Genomic DNA, 21,209 nt, shown 5'->3' with positions numbered 1-21,209 from the left:
GAGAAATGATATCATGATCAACTGTCTTGACAATAATATTTATCAGGAACTAAAGCGGGGGAATGTGAGATGTATTTACTTGTTGACAGTAGCTTGACACATTGTGAAAGATGGTCTGCTCATCGCCATTATTGTTACAGTTATTGTGTTTTTGGGAGACTCAAATGGAATATTCTCTGGACTGGGCAGGGTTGTTTATCTATCTGACCTAACACAGATTATTTCCCAGGTAGGCTTGGTTACATGAGAATATTCACTGAAAGCATACAACCTGGTAAATACAATGACATGTGTAATATTGACACATTTAATGAAAAACAATATGTAATACAGCATTAATTAATAAAGGAGTGATTTGTTACTTCTGTATTGCCTAACCTTGATAGATTGACTACTTTGTGTATTGGTTGCAACCATTAATAATCTCTTACCCAGAGGGATACGACTAATAATGACGTCTTTTAGACATGAATCTATTGACTTCTTTTTTAATTCAATTTGACAAGGTTTCTTCAATTTGCTTGTTCCATCAGACTAACCTGAAAATGTTTAGTTCACATGAAACAGAGGAAAGCAGCAGGAACTAGAGTTGTAAAGCTGAAACCTTAATTGTTTGACATTTTTAGTTCATAATTCACTTTAGTGATTGTTCCGTGCGGATTCAAATTCCGTGAGTGACAAATTATTTCTGCTCTACTTACAAGGACAAAAAAAATAAGAGATGGTGTACATTGTATGAAATGTGACAGCATGTGAGCGGACATACAGACCTGTGTAAGTGAGATAGATGACGGTGAGGAAGACCACGCCGGCGGCAAGAGAGACTCCGAGGAGGAAAAGCGTTTGGAACTCCTGTCGGGTCAGCCTGTCTTTCAGGTACTGCAGAAGTGCATATGCTTGGAGAAGTGCAAACACACCTGAGAAGAAGCCACACAGAAACAAAAGAATGAGCAAACATACAAGAAGAAGCTAACACTGAATACTTGAGGAAGCCCTGATTCATGTGTCCTCCCGCAGGGAGCAGGTTTACGTGGGTAAGGAGTGCTGTTGTCAGTTTGGCAGAATCCTCTACAAAGCAGTTTGGGAAAGCCCCTTTGGCAGTTCATGCAGATGTGAAAAGGCAAATACTGCGGGACAACATATTGCGAATGCATGAGACAGATTGTGTGAATAAGCTTTTCGCTTTCCCTCGCCTTGCTTTTTTCCAGCTGCCCCTTTGGTCACACATTGTTCCTTTGCTGTGACACTTTCTCAGCACCAATTCCTCCAGTGCATTTCTCCGTTTGACTGGTGAATTCGATATACAAGATGTAAAAGAGGCCTGGTTTCCCCTTCTTTCGTCACCTCCCCTCCTATGACAAATATCACCAAATCGCCTTATTCATCCGCTAACACCGCCCACAGCAGGTCTCACCCATTTCTAAGGTTAAAGTGCTGCCTGTCTCCTGGAGAGCCGGCCGGGTGCTAACACATTTGTCAGTCTATGCCACCCTGCCTGCCTGCCTGAGGGTCTGACATTCTCAGCGGTATCGACAGGTCTGCGGCTCTGTCACTCTCTTCCTGTCTCCCACTGTGCTCCCTGAATGTTACCGCCAGATGTTCAGAGCAGCTGCTACCCAAATGACATAAAAAAAACACTCAAAGAGAGCAGGGAGCCGAGGCAGGGAAGATTTTTGATGATGCATTCTTTAAGAGCCTCTCATAATGCTGTTTGTGTTGTAAAAACAACAGAAAACAGGGACACTTCAACGTCAGCCTGCTGCAGTGTTAAGAGAATTCTCCAAAAAGGTGCTGCTCAGCGTCCTAAAGCTGCCAACGAGTCTTCTCACAATCTGGATGTAAACACACAGACAAATCATGCACATACATACGCACCCACTCGTGCCGTTAGGCAGCAGATGGGCCCACTGTTGAGTGGCGAAACTGAACAAGCTTTAATAAACTACCCACAGGCCAAAAATGAAATGAAAAGTACTTAAAGTGCTAAACCCATATGGGAGGCTTGTGAAGCCGCTTACTTATTTCTATTTAGTAAATATATTCTGAGGAGGTCTTGTGTTTTTTCTCCACAGAGAGCATGACTAACACTGTCAGCACAAGGGGATTGAAAGCCGGCTGCAGCCAAACCAGCTTAAAGTGTGCGCATCCATGGGAGTGTGAGGTGCTTTAGATAACAAGCTAGTGGCTTATGTAACGTCACACCTTTAATGCGCGAGTTACAGCAGTCAGCCTTAACCTCTTGTGTTGCACCATACATTTGTTGGCAGGGTCAGGAGAGGTTGGAGGGAAGTGAACATGAATACAGTCTCTGTATTGTGATTACGTGTCCTTGGATAAAGACGTCAGTTCACAAACATATGCAACTTGGAATAGGATTGTTCAAAAATACTGTCAGAACATTCTTGATGTTATTCAAGGTATGCATTCTGACATCCTTCTTTTAGAGAAGAAAAATATACACTCAAACCTGAATTAATGAGTTTGTTTTGTCAGGCTTGGGCAGCAAAATCAATCAAACACCAACATATCATCTAATAAAGTCAGTATGGCAAACCGTTGTCTTTTCTGTTAGCATTTATTAGTTAGTAGCGTTTCTAACCACCTGATGAATTCAAGTTAATCCCCTCCAACTCATTCAAAATGTGTGAATGTAATCATGCACTTAGCAGCAAGATCACAAAAGTCAAACTAGTCTTTACTCTGTCAGTGGCGGGGGGTATACAGGAGGAGGGAGAACAGTAACAGTAAGGTTGAGGGCTGCTATGTATCTTACTTGTGAGACATTGCTCTGACATTTGGTGATAAAGGTATGATTGAGTCAAAACTTGGAAAAAATAAGGCAGCGAGATTTGCCAAGAAATGCTGACTTCATCACTGCACTCAGATGAAGAACTTCACTTCTGGAAAGTTCGAACGTGACTGTCGTTCAAAGAAGAAACGCCGGATCAGCTACTCTGGAAGAAGAGAGGGGGAGACTTACCGGCAGCAGCCATGTGCTCGCTGGTCCTGATTGGCTGGAAGCCCACAAAGGGGATCTGCATCGACAGGACGAGACCCACGATGTAGAAAGTGCTGTAAGCTGTGAACAGAGAAGAGACAAAATTAGAAATAACCAATCAAAAGGATGTATTGCACTAAAAACCTTCTATTTTGCTCCACTACTCCAGTTTGGATCCATCTAAGGGAAATCAACCTCAACAGAGGTATTTAAAGTCTATTGATTTTCACGGCCTTACTCTGAGTGAGTAAATACAAAATACCTAATCTAATATCATTTACTGTGAAAACGGGAGCTGGCTCTGTGCAGTGTGACAGGGAGGCCTGGAGTGTGACTACGGTGCTGGAAACAGTGCGACTCCCACCTTTGTAGCTGGGGGGAACCGATTTGCAGACGCACCATCTTAATTAAGATTTCATACTCTTCCTGAAGAGTGTGCCTCGTTTTTGAAGAAGTTGTGATCGCCCTCAGCTAACTCTTACTCACACATCTGCTATTGACTTAAGACAGGGAGAGATGAATTGTGAGGGAACATAGACTGCGAGGCATTTTATTAAACCGGGATTTTTTATGTTGCCTCATAGTGAGAGAGACACCTGGCTCTAAAGAGGGGGGCTGCAAGATGTAAAGAGGAGAGAAGGTGAGAAATATGAGACGTCCATAAGGACCTCATGTCTTCTCAGTCACCTCGTATGTCGACATATTTCTCCAGCTCTCATTAGCTACCAAAAGCTGCATGATGTAGCAGGAGCATATTTCTGGAACAAAGAGGGAGCAAAGATGTTTTCCACTTCATGTAACAGCGCTGCATCGCCAAGTAGAATGTCATTGCTGAATAACAGTTTGGAGATGGAGCAGAGGTAGGTCAAAACCCTCTCACGGTGAAGAGGCCGTCACTTATTTCCAAACCTCTTGAGGACCATCATTTGCAGTTACAATAAATGCATCATATAATCATGTGCAAAATATACTTGGCACTGTGTTTTTTTTTCTTGACCACAACAGAAGTGTTTGTCGGGAGCTCCTATTTAAGCTGAGGATGAATGTGTGGAGATTCTCTGGGCCAACAGATAATGTGCTGTGACACTGGGACGTTCCCTGGAATAAAAAGCCGACCCTCTTCACCAGCGCTCTGCCTCTGGTGCTTATAAATAAATAAAAAAAGAAATAAAGACAATAGATCAGGTAGCAGGTGTCTGTGTTTACTGTTAAGTGGTGAGTGGGTGTGTGGATGTCTGCACTGCAGATGATGGAATGCTTATGGTTGTGAAAGATGAGCACAGGCATTTGAGCTCGTTTCAGGGCCAAATGCTTAGGCAACGATGTTTGGAAACGCATCGGAAGGAGAACTGCTTTATTACTGTTTATTGCATACTATTGTATTCTAATGGAAGAGGATCTGAAAAGACTGCCACTTTCAACATCAGTTTGTGGGGGTGCTTTAAACATCAAGTGCTTCAAGTACAGTAATTGTGTGTGTGTGTGTGTGTGTGTGTGTGTGTGTGTGTGTGTGTGTGTGTGTGTGTGTGTGTGTGTGTGTGTGTGTGTGTGTGTGTGTGTGTGTGTGTGTGTGTGTGTGTGTGTGTGTGTGTGTGTGTGTGTGTGTGTGTAGCTTACCGATGTAGACTCTTTTGCTGTACCGTTGCATCAGCATCAGCACAAACACGTGCAGAGGAATCAGGTTGATAATGAACACATAACCTCCCCATGCGGACACCTGGAAGACATGTCAATATAGTAATGTCAGTCAGACTTCTGAATCTCATATGATCACATATTCTTCATTTTGTTGTTTCCGTTTCAAACAAGGTCACCGAGCTCAGTTGCGGCTTTCGTGTTATTCTGCTACTCATCAGCTTTGCAGGAAAAACCACAGGCTTGCCTCAATGAAAAGGAGCTAGTCGAAACCTGAAGTCCTGGATTACTCTTAAAATTAATGTCACAAAGCTGAAAGCAGACCTGAAGATAAACGGTTACACAGAGCAGACACAATATGCTGAAATTGTTGGGAAGCAAACATTTGTAACATGTATTTGTTCCGTGCAGCTGGGGCTGAGGAGCTAGAGGATCCTACATTTAACAGAACGTTGGTTCGTGTCGAAGTGTCCTTGGGCAAGATTCTGAACCTCTGTGGGTGTGTGTGTCCATGTTTATCACTCCTGATAAGCGGGTGGCACCTTATATTCTAGCCGCTGCTACAAGTGTTTGAATGGGTGAGGGCTGGCTTATGATATGAATCACTGTTTGTTTGCTAGGATTAAAAAAGCTCAATATAATTTACGATTAATAGTTTCCTGCTTTTGAAAAGGTAGATATGGAAATAAAATGTAATTAAACTCTATTACAAATTTGATACACAGAATATAAATAGAAGCAAAAAAATCGGTGTTATGTGTCTTTCGGATGAACTCCATTTTGAACAATTTTAATCAGATAAAGAGTAAGAAACCCAAACATAAGTGACCCCTTCAAAGAAAAACAACACGAACAGGCCTTAAATTGAATTATCCAAGATACTGCTTCTTTACTATTCGACACAAGCACACATTTATTAAAACCTGACATGTATAGAATCTATCAAATTCAATCATAGTTTTCATGCTAGATGCACCATTATAGCCTGCACTAAAACTATAAACTGTTTTTGAGCTCCGCTAAATATCAGTGCTGGGTTTTGGGACTGTTGAACAGCTCTACAAAAAACATCAGAGACAAGTTTTCAAGTACCAGCAAAGGGCAAATGGTAAGTGTGAAAGCATTAGACAGGCAGAGAGGAGAGCTTAGAAGAGGAATGTTGAGATAGAGAAAGAAAGACAAAGGGAAAGACAGCTGTAAAGCATTAGAAAGTGCAACCGAGAAAGAGGGCGAGACAGCACAGAACGCATTAAACAGGAGAAGGGATTGCGTGAAACAACATTTTTCTGATCCTTTATTCACAACAGCTTGTCAGAAAGAGCTACATTGCACCTGCTAAGTACGATGAAGAGCATTCATAACACTTCTGCAATCACAGGAAAAACGAGCACATCATGTCTAATTGATAAGAAACACTAAAATGCAACATTTAGGCGGAGAGTGAAAGAAAACATCTAAATAAAGTTCCACGCTGAACGATTAGACGCAATTATATTTTGGCAGTGGTTAGCATCTTTTCTCTCAGATGGTGACAGCCTATTAGTAGCATGTGAACAGTATCTTGAATGAATACCAGAAATGACTGAATTAAAGCCTCATTTTAAGTCTTCACACAGAAGCGACTGATCCAGTTTTTGGAGCTGACTGGCTGGGAACTAACTACAAATACAAAATTGGAAAGGCAGTGTGCAGAGCCACTGACTCTGTGGATGCGTAACACATTTCCATTTCTAGTGGTTATGTATGATAACAGAAAGAGGAAAGCGGAAAGAGCCAAACGCAATTCAACCACCTCTTCCTCTGCATTTCATCAAAACTGGCTGCAGGCGCAAAGACAACATGGACCAGTCTCCATGTCACAAAAACCATGCCAACCGAATGTTTTAAAATATTGATCCCTCTGAGTTAGACTCTCTGGCATCATTAACGGGCCATTATTGACTTAGAATCCGAGTCAACATTACATTCAAGGCTTGTTTTCCCTTGGGGTATAACTGGGTAAGAGGTTTAAAGCCATGACAGAGAAATGGAAGATAGTGATTGAAAATATTCCCATGGTAACTATTTTCAAAGGGTTTAGGAAAAATTAAACTGCTTTGTTACTGTTAAAATAGATGAATAGTTAAACACTATCATTTGTACAGTTTGTCATGGGTTTAAAAAAAGTTCATTTACCAAATTGGTATAAAAGCATTCAAAATAGAGCTTTAGGGCCACGCCCCCTTTCCCGCTAAAATAATGCATTAGAACGAAGCGGAAAATAATAGTTTCTTCAGGTCTTAAAGCTGCTGAATCATATATTGCACCTCGAACATATACATCCAAATTTACGGTTTCTTTACTTCCTCTACAGAAAAAGAAACAATCTAATTAAGAAATCCCAGTTTAAGTGTAAGCCTGCTGCCACTCATCCAGACTGACCGGACATCGATCCCATATGTATTCGGAGTTCTGTAAGATAAAGCTGTCTATGTCATCTGACGCTTTATTTTACACATTTTTCATATTTTCGAGTAATTATACCGATTTTGACAAACAGAGATATTGTTTTCTGTTACCACCTTAATATTTTACGGGGGAAATCTGCATTTTCATATCAGGGCGCATGCCAGAGGTAAGAGGGCATTAGACAAAACCCTGTAGTGTATTTAGTAGCAGCTTGAATAAAATGCTGTCCAGAGTCATGCTAGCTGCTCTCTCTGTTGTTACGCACAGTGGTGCTATAATCTGACATTAATATAGTAGAATGTTCACATTAATATTGCCAACATGTTCATATTTATTATGTTCACCTTCTCAGTTTAGCTTGTTAGCTTGCAATGTAAACGTTTAAGCCGATATCAATATGTACGGTGATACGACAACTGAATCTTTGGTTCAGGAAACTCTACAACGCAACCTTATATCATATTTACCTCTCCAGTTTTGACATCACGCCAGCACAGTCAACGAAAAGAAGAAAAAGAAAGACCTGCCACCTGGACATATTATAGGACCATACAGAGACGAATGCCTAAGACAAGAAAGCAAGGCTGTGTGTGAGTGTGCAAGAACAAGCACTATTTGAAATAATGGTTCAAACTGCCAGGCCTTTGCCCGAACCACAGGCCATCAGCTGAGGGCAGGATTTAGAAAAAGTTTGGAGCAAAGTCGTTTAGCCGTTATCGGTCTCTGTATTTCAAACCGGGCTTATCTGATGACCGCAAGGCCACTCTGAAGACGATATAGAGAACACAGCATGCAACAGGAAGGAGGGTTTTACTCTGCTTGTGTGTTAGTGTGTGTGTGTGTGTGCAGCCTCTTTCGATTTATTCCTGTGTGCTTATTTACCAACGCCACCCTCTACAACACCAACAGTGACTCTCTGGATCATTAGGAAGACTTTAAGATGACATTGAAAACAAAGACCCTTAATGATATAGGAGGAACAGAAGGGTTGCTACACAGACAGCTCTGTGCGTGTGCGTGTGTGCGCGCGTGCGTGCGTGTGTGTGTGTGCGTGCTTACATACAAGTGAGATAGTGACTGCTTCAGGCCTATGTCTTTGGAATAGGTCAGATTCCTGCCCACATTGATACTCTAATCCTAACCAATTTTCAGATTTCAGATCAGATTTGGGCTCTGATTGCCGGGGGGGGGTTAATTTGGGATAAATCAGTCCAAAAGGTAGCACCTAAAAGTCAACAGCCGTGCTAGAAGATCTTTGGCGCTCTACTTTCAAGTAAAAAAAAAGAAGTAGTCTACACTTTTAAACAAAGTGACATCTTTTTAATCAACAGAGCAGTCTTGTGTTCTGGGCATTTAATCAATACTTCATTAAGCAAAGGAGCTTTCGGTGTTACAGGTTGTTCTGCTAGACTTTGGAGGCTTTAGAGAGGAAAGTAAGCCAAAGCTTTGGGAATGAGTGCAGTGCATCTGCTTTTGCCCTGTCCTCTGTTTACCCCTCACTCTACCCTCACCCCTGGAGGGATGAAAGGAGGATAGTGCGCAGCTGCCCGAATGGTTCCTGTGGCTTCTCTCCATCAGTGAAGTCCTGCTGCTCTGGATCCTCATCTTAATCCTGTCCTTCTCTGTCCTGTCCCTTCTGATAGTGCCAATATCCAGGCAGGGGATATGTCCCCCTTTGTCTCCATATCTGCTTTACTAGTCTCACATTCAATTAATTCCCAACAGGAAAGCGTAGTGTTGGCTTCATCCTGATTAAAATGAGGGTCTGATGTGATAAAGAACGGACAAGTGGATGCTGTACTTAGTCTGTGGGACCAAAGGGGACAGTGGTGGCGTTTACATAAAGGACTAGTCTGCTGCTCACTGCCAGAGGACTCATCTGCATCAGTGGGTGGGCTGCAGATACAGTACAGAGAAACATCAAATCACAGAGGAAGGGAAAGAGAGATTGTCAGGGAGAGGAAGTGGTAATAAGGAGAATGAAGCATGGAGCCTTAATGTTCCCATTGCAAGTGAGGAAGTTACACATCACATCTCCTTATCATTGTGGGTGTCATCCCATCTCTCTGTCCACCATATCCTGTTCCCCCTTATCTTTCCACACTTCTCTCCATCCTTTTGTCTGTGCTTCTTCTCCATTCTCTGTTTTGTCTCCAATTCTATTCATCTTTCCATCACTCCTTTATCTCCCACATCCTCTCCACGCCCCTCGCGCTCTGTGGCCCAGTATTATCGATAAAGCTGGATTTCGGTAATCTGTTTTATTTGATATCTGTCTTGAAGCCGGCCACAGAGCTTAAACCGGGAATGAGCAAGAAGCTGGAGGTTTTCATTGGCACTTGTGCTCCCTCAGATACACACACACATGCAAACAATCTGTCGCTGAGGCAATGAGCACGGATCGTCTTTTTATCTCAACCCTCTCAACAATCCCCTGATGGGCTTGTGCCTGAAATCATAAATAATGCAGACAGTCGCTAAACTGCTTCTCCTCTTTTTCCAATCCTTGCCATGTGCTTCTTGGACAGAGAAACCCCCCCCCCCCCCCCAAATACTACCATCACGGAAGCACAGTTAATAATGGAGAACCAGATCTGAATTTGAAACTAGCTCTAAAAAAAAAGTGGGATATTTTGAAAAACATGCTTTTTCAAATCTGGATTCCTAAAGACTAGGGATGCACCGAAAATGTTATTCTTAATATCGGTATCGGCCGACATTTTTTGTGTGTGTGTGTGTGCATCCTTACTAAAGACACTAGCAAAACATGGCAATCATTTCACAGTCAGGAAGAAGTCTGATGGAAATGACGAGCAGAAAATTAACAGGATGCTAGAATTATCCTGCATTGTTACTGAAAAAAGAACACCACTAATACCTTGTTGCATATGATGAACAAATATTTATGACGTTTTCTCTACGTAAAGCTATGTTATTTGAATATAAATGAGTGTATTTTCTTACTCATAAAATAGAAAAGAAGCAGCAGTTGATAAGAACTGAAAACAACAATTGATTCAAAGGAAAAATAAACCAAAACAGAGGCTCAGGCATACAATCACTGCTTCAGTTCCACAAGGGTGGTTTTGTTGCACAGCAGTGAAACAAAAGCTAAATAAACACAAATCATGTAAGCAAGTCATATATTTCCAACTAAAAATGGGTTAAAAGGCAATACAGGTTGAAATCAGGTGAAAAAAAGTGATGATTGATTCAATGTGCACCCAGTATGTTTGTGTCAATATAAAACATACTCACCATGTAGAAGTATGAAAGGCAACAGCCAATAGCCCAGAATACAGATCCCGTCTTCACCGACTTCACCTACGAGAGAAAAAGAGAACATACTTTAAATACATCTAAACATGCTTCATGTACACTCAGAGTTTAGGGACATTAGAAACTAAAGCACCGTAGGGTGAACATTATCATAACATGGCATGACGAGTGTTTGTTTTCCTAAAGTCTGGATCTACTTTTGTTTGCCAAGTCATCATCCCATTGAAAGCTTTATTTACATTGTGATTCACCAGATTTGAGTGAGTCACGACATTTGGAAAACTAATGTGAAATAAAACGTGTGTGTGTGTGTGTGTGTGTGTGTGTGTGTGTGTGTGTGTGTGTGTGTGTGTGTGTGTGTGTGTGTGTGTGTGTGTGTGTGTGTGTGTGTGTGTGTGTGTGTATGTGTGTTTCACATTAGATGGGAAAGTGCTCTACATTCACATTGTCTTAGTCTTTAAAAAGCAGTTTATTGATCACAGTTTAATGATCATAGAGGATATAGAACATTTATCTGTAGGAAGAGAGCGGATGAGGGGAGAGAAGCTCACTCTAAGCCAACAAAAAACATCTTGTAAACAAGTTTCCTGCCACAGGCCGATAAAGCAGGCAAGAGTACACATTAACATTTAAAAAAAACCACACTGAGATAATGAGAAAGTTGCAAGCGCACACGCACACAGTTACACATTTAATGGTGCTCTTTCCAGAACCAGGGAGGAGGGGAGGGGAGCATAATCATATCACACAAGGCCTGAGATTTTCTGATGGGGGGTGGATCAATGATCATGGATCAAGATAGTCTCGCCTCGCCCGAATAGCCAGCAGAGCGTCACGGACAGACAGATCCATTAACTACAGGATAAAAAATAAAACGTCCTTAAGCAGTGCTTTGTGTTGAGCAGGGCCACAGTAAGTAGGTCAGTGGTGACCTGATTATCATTCTGTCCTGTTGGAAGGTGCAGCTCTGGGTGTTTTATGGCCTCTTTGCTCTGTTTGGTTCAACAGAACTAAAACAATGAGATTTATTTCTATGCGAGAAGTGGGTTGTTTTAATATTCCAAGCACTGGTTAATAATGTAATCAAATCTGGTGCATACCAGTCTGATTTTGACACATCCCAGAAACCTTTACAGCTCCAACTACTTACTGTTTTTCAGAAAATGAACTGGTCCTGTGAGTTCAGTAAAGAGGCACTCTTTTAAAGTGCATCAGTTATTTTTACTGTATAAAAGGTCATTTCAGTATTTTTCAACCTTGCAGAATATAATCTTGTTGGGTAATTTCCACAAAAACTACTTGTTTTTTGGACACTGACAGGATTACATTGTTGGAAAGGACACTACAGAGAAATAAAAAGCTTTTTCTCTACTTTGCCTCGATCTGGTCCGTTTGTCATTGTGTATAACCTAGTCTCGCTCAAGGAGAAGGTTTGTTTTAAAACCTCATGAGAGGGTACGGCCTCATTCCCATTGTTGAAATCTGCTAAACATTCAGCCGTGACATTGGCAATCTTTTAGCTAACGCTTTCCGTACTCTACCACAACACTCTGACACCAGCAGTCTTCTCTCCAACTCTCCTTGGCCTTTGAAAGACACAATATCTAACAGACCGGGTGCTAAATTGGAAGGCTGTATTATTAGACTACATTAGTTTAAGCAAGGTGTTAACAATTGAGTGTACATTGCCAAAGGCACAAGCCTGATTACGCTTTTCCCATACATGGCTTCATGTTCAGTCTTCGTTTCTATTGTTTAAGAGTGAAAACAAGCCTGATGATGACGACAACAGTTTCTGTGCAAGCTGATGTGTTCTCCTCAGACAATATTCCCACTCAAGCTGAGCCAAAGCTGAGCCAAAGCAAGCATGCAGCGTTGCGTTGTCCTTTCAGAGGCATGTGGCAACTGGTGCCCTAACCTCCTTTTCCAACTGCCCCAGCCCCCCAGTCTCCACTCTCTTTGTGAAGACACACAAGTCACACAGCGTGGTGCCTGTCCAGCTAATTAAATGTGAGCTTGAAAGAAAGAGTGGAATTACTGTTACAACAATGTAGGCATGGTGTATGGGGCCGGAGCGAGGCAGTGCAACCGAGTGTATGTGTTCATGTTAAGAAGTGTATCTCTCTTGGGTGTGAGGGGATTCAATTATAGATTATGGGAGGGTTTGCAAGTGAGTGTGTGTGTGTTGGGATTGGGTAAACATAGATTAAGCGAAAGGAGTTGAATGGGTTATTAGCAGATTAGTCGGGTAATGAAGATTGGACTTGGACTTAAAAGAGTAGCTCTGTGCATTTTTGCCACATGGAGGAAAGAACGAGGAGTAAAGAAGAGAGGAAAAAAAGAACAAGCAATAATGAGATGCAGGAAGAAACATCGAGATGGGAAGAAGAAGAAAGAAAAAGTCGAACGCAGCTTTAACAAAACAATGGGAGGGACAAAAGGAGACAATTAAAGGGAGATGAGATGGAAAAAACACTGCGAGTAGGAAAGCAAACGCAAAGACAAATGTGGGTAAATGAGACTGATAATGGGAAGCAGTGGTGCATGGCTGGGATGATTGTTTTTCAGGCCCCTTGCCAAATAGAACAGGAGACACGAGAGGTGGTAGGTGAGCGGAGGGGTATTTTTTTGATGGCAGCGCTTGGCTGATGACACATCACCTTAAGAGGCAGTGATGGCTGCTGCAAGGAACACCTGCCTCACTTTGAGATGTATCGTCCATACACACAGGACGACAAGAAGCCATTAAACAGCCTAGTGACAGATGTCCCTAACACACCCTGATACACACTTCCTGTTGTAAATCTAAGAGCACTGGTGGCAGCTTTCCGATTGGTCTTCAAAATGTAAAGGTGAGTTTTGGAGGCTCGTTCAGAGTAAAAAAAAAAGGTAGACAAAAGTGGAAAACATTTTATAAGTTTAAGTAACACATTTGCTCTTTTCTTAATGTTCACAGATGCCATATTTCCTTATAATACCTGCTGTAAACATAGGAAAGTTATTATAATTCTTTTGAGATTAGAGTGCATTAGTTCATCATTATTTCATAAAGCAGTTCATCCAGATTTCAGTGGAGACCTTCATTTCACCGTTTACTCTGTCCACTTGTCTGAAATGCTGCACAGCCTGCAGGACGTGTTGCCTTGCTCTCATAATATGTCTCATCTAATATTTCTGACATTTCTTTGTCCACTTGCTCTATAGCCACACATTTTAATATACAGTGAATGAGCCAGGTCTGTCCTAATGGATGTCACACATGAGTTTAGTCTACATACTGCCTTTGTTTTAAACTCAAACATTTTATATGTTGGTGGAAATGGTTGAATGTTGGATGTACGTCTTTGTTGGTCTCAGTAATCCGATGGTCTATTCCAATCTAAAACTAATGATAGAGATAAAACTGTTTCATTCAAGTATTATCTGATATCTTATTTAATATTGTCTCTGCAATGCCAGGGATTTCAAATGATGTATGGTTTGTATGTTTCACATGTAAAAGCCAGTATATACATAAATGCATAATATACATTTCCTAATTGTGTTTGGCTTCCAAATATGCACTGTATGTTTGAGGTTGTAAGCTCTCCAATTCACACCATCACCTGTTTGGTCTGACTCTGTCGCACACAAGGCACAAAACCCAGATGTGTTGTTTCAGGACATAAACTGTAAACACGACTGGCATGCTCAGCCAGCCACCTGGACACCAAAGTGTTCGTCATTGCCAGATCAGCAACAGTCAAGAGAATCGTCTGCAAGCTCCACGCCTGGTGACTACCACCATGAAACCAAACCACACGTAGACATGCACCCATGCACAATTTGTCAAAGTGACATAAACTGGGATGGCTGAATGCTTGAACAGATAAAAGCTCCCTTTCAAGCCGGCGGCTACTTTACTTCCAAGCTTGTTACTGTGTGACAAACAGCGCTGAGGCATGGCATGACGAAATACCTGCATCACTACCTGGATGAAAGGCTTCACTCTGCAGCATGTCTTTACGCCTGAGCATAAAGGAAAATCAATGCCTGGAAGCAAAAATAAAAATTGGACAAATAGTCTACTAGCTACTCATGCCATTCATTGCCTGCAGCAAGCGTAATGTAAGCTCTTTCCTGTTCACTCAGTGAAACCACTTGGATAAAGACACTTACAATACCAGTTTTCCTGTCTAACATTGGAAACCATTACACAAATCTTTAGTCGAGTACACTGAAACTGACTATAGTTTTCAGAGAGAGTCAAATGAAAGTGAAATAATACATCTAAATTGAACCGTGCAACAGGAAACCTACATGTTAACCGTTTTTAATCAAAATAACACTAACGAAAAATTATAAAAAAGAAAGAGAGTAAAGCAAAAAGTATTATAATAATATAAAGAATTCTTTTGACAACTGATGTTTCTATTTGTTTGTTTGCCAATGCAGATCAAGAGTTTGGCAGTGTCTATGCTATAATGTTATGTATGTTCACTTCAAGCCCCTTACGGAAGAGACTTTTTTTTTGTGCAAAAACCTCAATTTCCATTTAAGAGATAAACATTAGTGAAGATAAAAACATGACCTTGCATTTGGTACATGGAGGGCCATGAATAACTGTGCTTGGCAGTATTTGAAAGTCAGCTATTTAATCCAGTGTGATTTGATGTGTCAGTTTTCTCTTCACTCCCCTCGGTTATGGGGTGGTGACAAACAGGTGTTGCTCTTTAATTGTTTCATTCAAAAGTATTGCTGTGCCTGGCTTAGTCTATTAGATGACATGAGTCATTTTAACCTGACACAGGTAAGAAAGAATAGTTTCAGTGAATGCTGAAGAGCAAGGTAGTATGGCCTTTCAAATGCCTGCGCTAATGTGGAACTCCCGTGGGTCTTGCTCAGTCTGATGCTATGATGATACCCTTTAACAGAGCAGGCAGTTGTGTTTGAACGCTGCAGGTATAATGGAACCATTAGCAATGAAGTGAAAAACTGGAGTTTGATTTGCCTGCCTCATCTCTGTAACTCTGGTTGATGTGAACAAGCCATGAATGACACGTTTGTCTCAAACTACGCAGCTACTTTACGGTTGGTCAATAATAGCCATTTGGCTCATTTGCATGAACTTCCAATAAGAAGGCGTCATCCTATCATGGCATATTCTTTTTAAGATAATACCCAAAGATTCTGAGCCAAAAAGCTTTACAGAAAACGAGACACAGAAGCATTACAAAGGAAACAGAAGCTGGTGATGGTAGTTGTTTTTTTTATTCCTAATAGTCGTATTGTTTAAAGGTAATGATAAAGATGATTAATGTCGGGGACTTATGTTTAAAATTCTTGCACAAAGAATGATGATTCCCATTGATGAAATATTCTTTCTGCTGCATGCATGTTGGGGAGACTGAATGCCTTACAGCGGAAAGCAGCTGGCTTCTTGTTGGTTCTGTTTTTAAACAAGGCCCATCAAAGTGGCTAATTGCAGATCACTTCCTTTATACCACTTAAATTAGCTGCTTGATCTCTTTTACATTCATACAGTGACGATATTAAATTGAAATTTCCTGCGCAGGTTTAATGTGCAGGTGTGAATTGTTTTCAGAGGGATCACTGTAATTGCTTCCCCTTACCCCTAATTTATATCCCATCACTGCAATCAACAGAAACATGTGGCAATTTTGCTAAAAGAAAATCATTTTATAGACTCCATGAGATGTCAGGACAATGTTGTAACCAGAAATATCCCCAAGGCGTTCTAATTATATACAGTAATAACCATGCATTTAGAGTTTTTGTATCCAGCAATACCCCGTACCTCAGCAGCAGAAACAAGACTACTTTAACCGTTACATCATGACATCATGTACTGCCCACAGCTGTTCATTTAATAGTACATTCTGCATGATAGGAGAAGACATTTGTTAGAAGTCTATGTCTTTCAAGTTCAGGGCTACAGCATGAACAGCAAAACATAGAATGAAGGTATCATTGGTCTCCACTAGCTCCCTGTTTCGACTTGCATTAAGTTAAAGCCACTAATGTTTCCCTCGAGATTGGCAGCTGGCGTGGCAGTCACCTACCTGAATTCCCTAATTCAAGTTTATGGGACATCTTCTTCACTGGGAAGCAACAATGAATGACAATAGTCCTGCTGTCACTTCTAGTCAAAAAAAAAGAATCCAAGTGTTTCTCCTGTATGTCACCTAGGGACTAAATATTTCCATTTTAACTGGAACTACATTCAGTGTTAGACATCCTTTCAATATTTTGTATACCTGTTCTAGCATCATCCTTCTTATTCTAAGTTTAGGGCGACTGTGGCTGCGAGGAAGTGCGCCCGAGCAGTCAACATGTGGATGCAGATATTTAACCCCAATTTGCTACAGATGGCATGGCCAACAGTGTGTGAGTGTGTATGAAAGTTAGTTCCTCTAGAGCAAGGTGTACTGCTCTGTATGAATGGGTGTAAATGACTTTTAGTATGTGAAGTGCTTTGGTCAAAAAGACCTTGTAAAGCGCTGTAGGAGTACCATTTATAAGCGTAAAAAAAACTAGGACTACTGAGTGGGTACAGTACCATACAGAAGGAAATGTTCTTCATCACTTGTCAAAGTCAACTCCAATAAAAACGAAGAATGGGGGGGATGTTTGCAAAGCAGTGCTATTCATTTCCCCACAATAGCACAAACGCATGCAAGAGCCATTCATGGTAGACTATCTGCAGGTCTGTAAGGCACGACCATTGATCAGACCATAGCTCTGTGGTTCGTGCAAACATCCAAGCTTCATTGAAAACACTTTCTCCCCATCAGTGGAATTCATTTATGCGGTCAAGGTGTACTTTCACAAATTATTTTTAATTATTAAAAAGGAAAAATATGATTCCTTGTTTTGTTTAGCATTATGATGGTGCAAATTCAACAAGGTCAGCTGGCCTGCAGGCTGCGTTTACTATGTGTGTTTTGAAAAAGGACGTTAAATTGGGAGGGGGGCTATTCAACCTTTAAACCACAATATTTTCTAGTGTGCTCTTAAAGGTCATCCTATTGTGAACGGTTTACAGTGGAGCAGGCCATTCCCTGGGCTCCACATGCTCTGCAAAGATGCCCAGTGTGCCTTTCAAGCCTCTGGATAAATAATTCAACATCTAAGGTGAGGCTAAATAAGATTGAGAATATAGGCTACATAAAGCCCTCACTGTTGAAAACGGTAGAAGTGTAGACTTTTTCTCATCTCGGACAGATTTAGAAGCTTTAAGAGGACATGGGTCAGGTTTTATTCTGATTCCTATCACCAGAAACACTATTTACGGAAGGTGTATATCCACAATAGAATGACATGTTTGACTGGATTACATGTTTAAGTATAGTTCCTATTGCACCTTTCCATCAAATGAAGAGTGTACATACCCAGAGGTAGTAGGTGAACTGCAGGGCGAAGATGGCGATGCCCTCATTGTCGAAAGAGCCTGCAACAGAGCGGGAGATGTAGCCGGGGACGATGGCGATAAAGCAGGCCGCCAGCAGCCCTGCGCCCTGGTTCCACAGCTCCCGCGTCAGCAGGAAGGTTGAGATAGCGGTCAGACCGCTGAACACAGGTGCCAAAAAGACACACACATCACGGATGTGGACGGTGATGTGGAGAAGGTTAAGCACGTAGTGGATGAGGCCGGCAGTCACCATTAACCCGGGGTACACCTGAGGGAGGGGGCAGAGAGAGACAGGTTCAGCAGAATACAGGATGGGAGGGAATTAAACTGAGACACAATGACAGAGTGGGAATATTGTAGTATTACATGCACTCTAAAGAAAATGCATTGGCAACCATTTTTTTTAAATTGAGGCAGCCCTAGACATAAGCAGAGATGAGAACAATTCTGAGCATTACATACATGAGGATCATGGGAAATTACAAGCTGCATTATCATTAAGATATTTGATTAATTGAGACATTTAATACAATACAGTCAATACAAACACACAGCTCTTCGGAGCTTATAGATCACATTGTATAAAGGGGCAAAACATGTCCTGCTCCAAGGCTCAAGCGGTTGCCCCTGTGTATGATAAAACTCAAGTCAACTAGAGCTTAAACTGCTTTTAAAGCTCATTAATTAAATGTAAGTGAATGGTTTGAAAAAAAAATCACAATTCCCCTGATCCAAAGAGGTTAAACATGTTTAGTTTTATCAGACGAACAGTCCAACAATGGAAGCTAAGTTAACTCACAAATGTTTGATATGTTTTAAATGACATTGAGTCTATTATTGCAAAACATATTTATATTTTCTTTGACAAAAAGTCATTATTAATTAAACCCTCCACTTAGGGGAAGTTTGGGCCTGGTAGGCAAGGCCCCGTCTCATCTATACATGATCCAATTAGGGCTCATTGTGGTACACTGCCTGTGTAGAGTAAAATAAAAAGCAAGGCCATGTTTAACATGAGTAATGCCCTTGATGTTTGCTCAGTGCAGCAGAAGTCAATGCTCTTTGCCTCGCCGCGAATAAACCCAGGTCTTCACTTTTCTAATGAGCCCGTGCCTAGGAGACCTTAGCTTCATCCACCAATCTTCCTCCATGAAAATCAAGCATGTCTTGCCTCTTGGCTCTGAGGATTGGTCTCTATCTGTCTAATGGAGCTGTATCCTCCCATTTACAAAACTAGTCCAGTAATAATTAGCCACTTTAAACTCTGTGGGAGGGTCCGGCTCCAGAAAACATTACATAGCTGATTGGGATTGTTCATTACAGCGGGCATTGAGTTTTGGCTTGATGGCTATAACACCTTTGCGGCATTATTTATAAGCACTGCTCTCCAAATTGGGATTCAAAATGAATCACACCGCTGGTTTGTTATGAAAATATCAACTAGAGCTGACAAAAGCTGTTACCAAAAATGCACTTGAGTCATTGTCCTTATGGCAACAAAGAGCTGTTTATTGGCTTGACAGGCCGCTGTTGTTATGCACTGTCACATTAGAGAAGCCTTTCTTCCTTATCTACAGCTCAGGAGAAAGAGCAACTGACAGCTTTGGGGAGAGGAGGGTGGCTGGGAGTGAGAAGGAGAATAAAAAGGGTGAGGGCAGCTGGACTGGTCTATGCAGAAAGCACTAAACTGTCACATTAACCTATATTGGCTCGTCCATCTTCCAAACGGTTTGACCCGTCCGAGTGCTTAGAGACTTAACGCTATTATACACAATTAATAAGGACTGTCAGGACCATCTGTCTGATTTTGAATGTAAAAAATGGGTGGGGGGTGGGCGCGGCAGGGTAAGGAAAGCATCAAAAAGAAATCCGGCACAATGGCGGTGAGAAAAGACAGCGAGGCACTTAAAGAAAGACAGAGGCAGACAGTAAAGCAGGGTTGATGAACTATAAAGAAGCGGAGAGGTTGAATAGAATAAGGAGGAAAAATGAAGTTTGGAGGATGAAGGGAAGAAAGGGTATGGTGAACAGAGTGCAGGCAGAAAAAAAGAGGCTTCAATGCAACAGAAAAAGTCTTGTTACAGTTAGAGCAACGGTGGTTTTATGAATTCCACCTCCAGCTGGAAGGGTCAGAAACATAACTCCTCATGAGAAAGGAGACAATGCCAAGACAGGTTGTTCTGTTTTTAAACGAGGAGGGAAATATAACTTGGTTTCTTCTACAGAAGGCATTGCATTATGGGCTAAGAAACACAGGCACGATGCAGTAATCCAAGCTGAAACCAGTTCCCGTCACACCCCTCCCCGTTTTAAAAGCATATGTTTGATGCAAATAAGAGCTCTTTGTTTTATGATACTGAATGCAGTGTGGGAGTAAAATAAATGCCCTTCTTCCCTGGAGCCTGTCTATGCTGAGAAAAAGAAGCAGCTCAGTCGTGCAAACAAGTGGGATTTTGACAATTAGCCTACACAGTAAATGAGTGAGTGGCTTTTCTGTTACTCCAGCAACTGCCATCATGGTGCCCTTGTAAAAAAGGCACCAGAATGTTCTGGAAAACAATCCCAACTCTGCCTCTTGTGTAGAAATTACAGCCGGTGAAAGTGTGCAATGGATTGAACCTGTGCACTAGCTCCGTCAGATCCTAGAGCGGCAGTTCCTAGATCTGTTTTGCATAGATTTACATGTTGTATAGATTCATTTGCATCGAGCACAGCCAACTGAATGACCCGTCCACCTGCTATCAGAATTCCTGTGAGGCAGAATGCGGCTGACCGTTTGAATGTGACCGACAGACCATCTGGGACCAAACTTCCTCCAAGTCAAATATAATTTCATAGCAGAAGTAGCCTGCGAAAAGGACAACGCTGGCAAACTGTATATGAGCCCACTAGTGCAAATTGAAAATGTAAATCCTAAGACAATAAAGAAAAAAGGGGGGAAAATAGACCTAAAAAACACATTTACAGTTATTTTAGAGTCTATCAGTGTAGTTCCTAGCAAATGTTACTCAGGAGTTAATATAAAACAAACAATAAAGCTCATGTTCATGATAAAGACAGAACAAGTCACACTGTGCTAAAGTGCTGCTTAATAACATGTTTTAGGTCGTTTTTGGACAACAATGGCACCGTGAGACACCGTTAAACAAGCTTCAGCTATACTGGTAATATTCAGGTCAGTCAAATCGCTTCAATTAGGTTGGCAAATGGACATTTAAAGCAACCCATTGGTTCCAGTATACCACACTTGTTTATTCCAATAAGAACAATTCCATCCCCTATATCAGCAGAATGGTGAATGCAATCATCCACCGACAAAATAATAACACAGAGTGCATGGACAACATCTCTAACTTAATGGCTATGTAATTGCATTGCAGGACATATCCTGGCCCGGCAATCACCTCCAACAAATGTTACCCACTGAAATTACTCCAA

At 41.4% G+C, this 21,209-nt stretch overlaps 1 protein-coding gene across 1 annotated transcript in view; it reads right to left on the bottom strand.

Moving 5' to 3' along the window:
• Positions 1 to 21,209, bottom strand: part of LOC134874878 (dolichyl-diphosphooligosaccharide--protein glycosyltransferase subunit STT3B) — a 71,011-nt gene that overhangs the window by 13,939 nt on the left and 35,863 nt on the right. The window contains exons 3-7 of the mRNA XM_063899116.1: positions 17,752 to 18,039; positions 10,340 to 10,405; positions 4,616 to 4,715; positions 2,981 to 3,079; positions 771 to 917 (exon numbers count right to left, since the gene is read on the bottom strand). Coding sequence (XP_063755186.1) covers positions 771 to 917; positions 2,981 to 3,079; positions 4,616 to 4,715; positions 10,340 to 10,405; positions 17,752 to 18,039 — 700 coding nt within the window. The remainder of the gene's footprint in view (positions 1 to 770; positions 918 to 2,980; positions 3,080 to 4,615; positions 4,716 to 10,339; positions 10,406 to 17,751; positions 18,040 to 21,209) is intronic.

This window comes from Eleginops maclovinus, chromosome 13, assembly GCF_036324505.1.
Source record: "Eleginops maclovinus isolate JMC-PN-2008 ecotype Puerto Natales chromosome 13, JC_Emac_rtc_rv5, whole genome shotgun sequence".
NCBI classification, from domain to species: Eukaryota; Metazoa; Chordata; class Actinopteri; order Perciformes; family Eleginopidae; genus Eleginops; species Eleginops maclovinus.
This window is presented reverse-complemented; position numbering and strand designations above follow the sequence as displayed.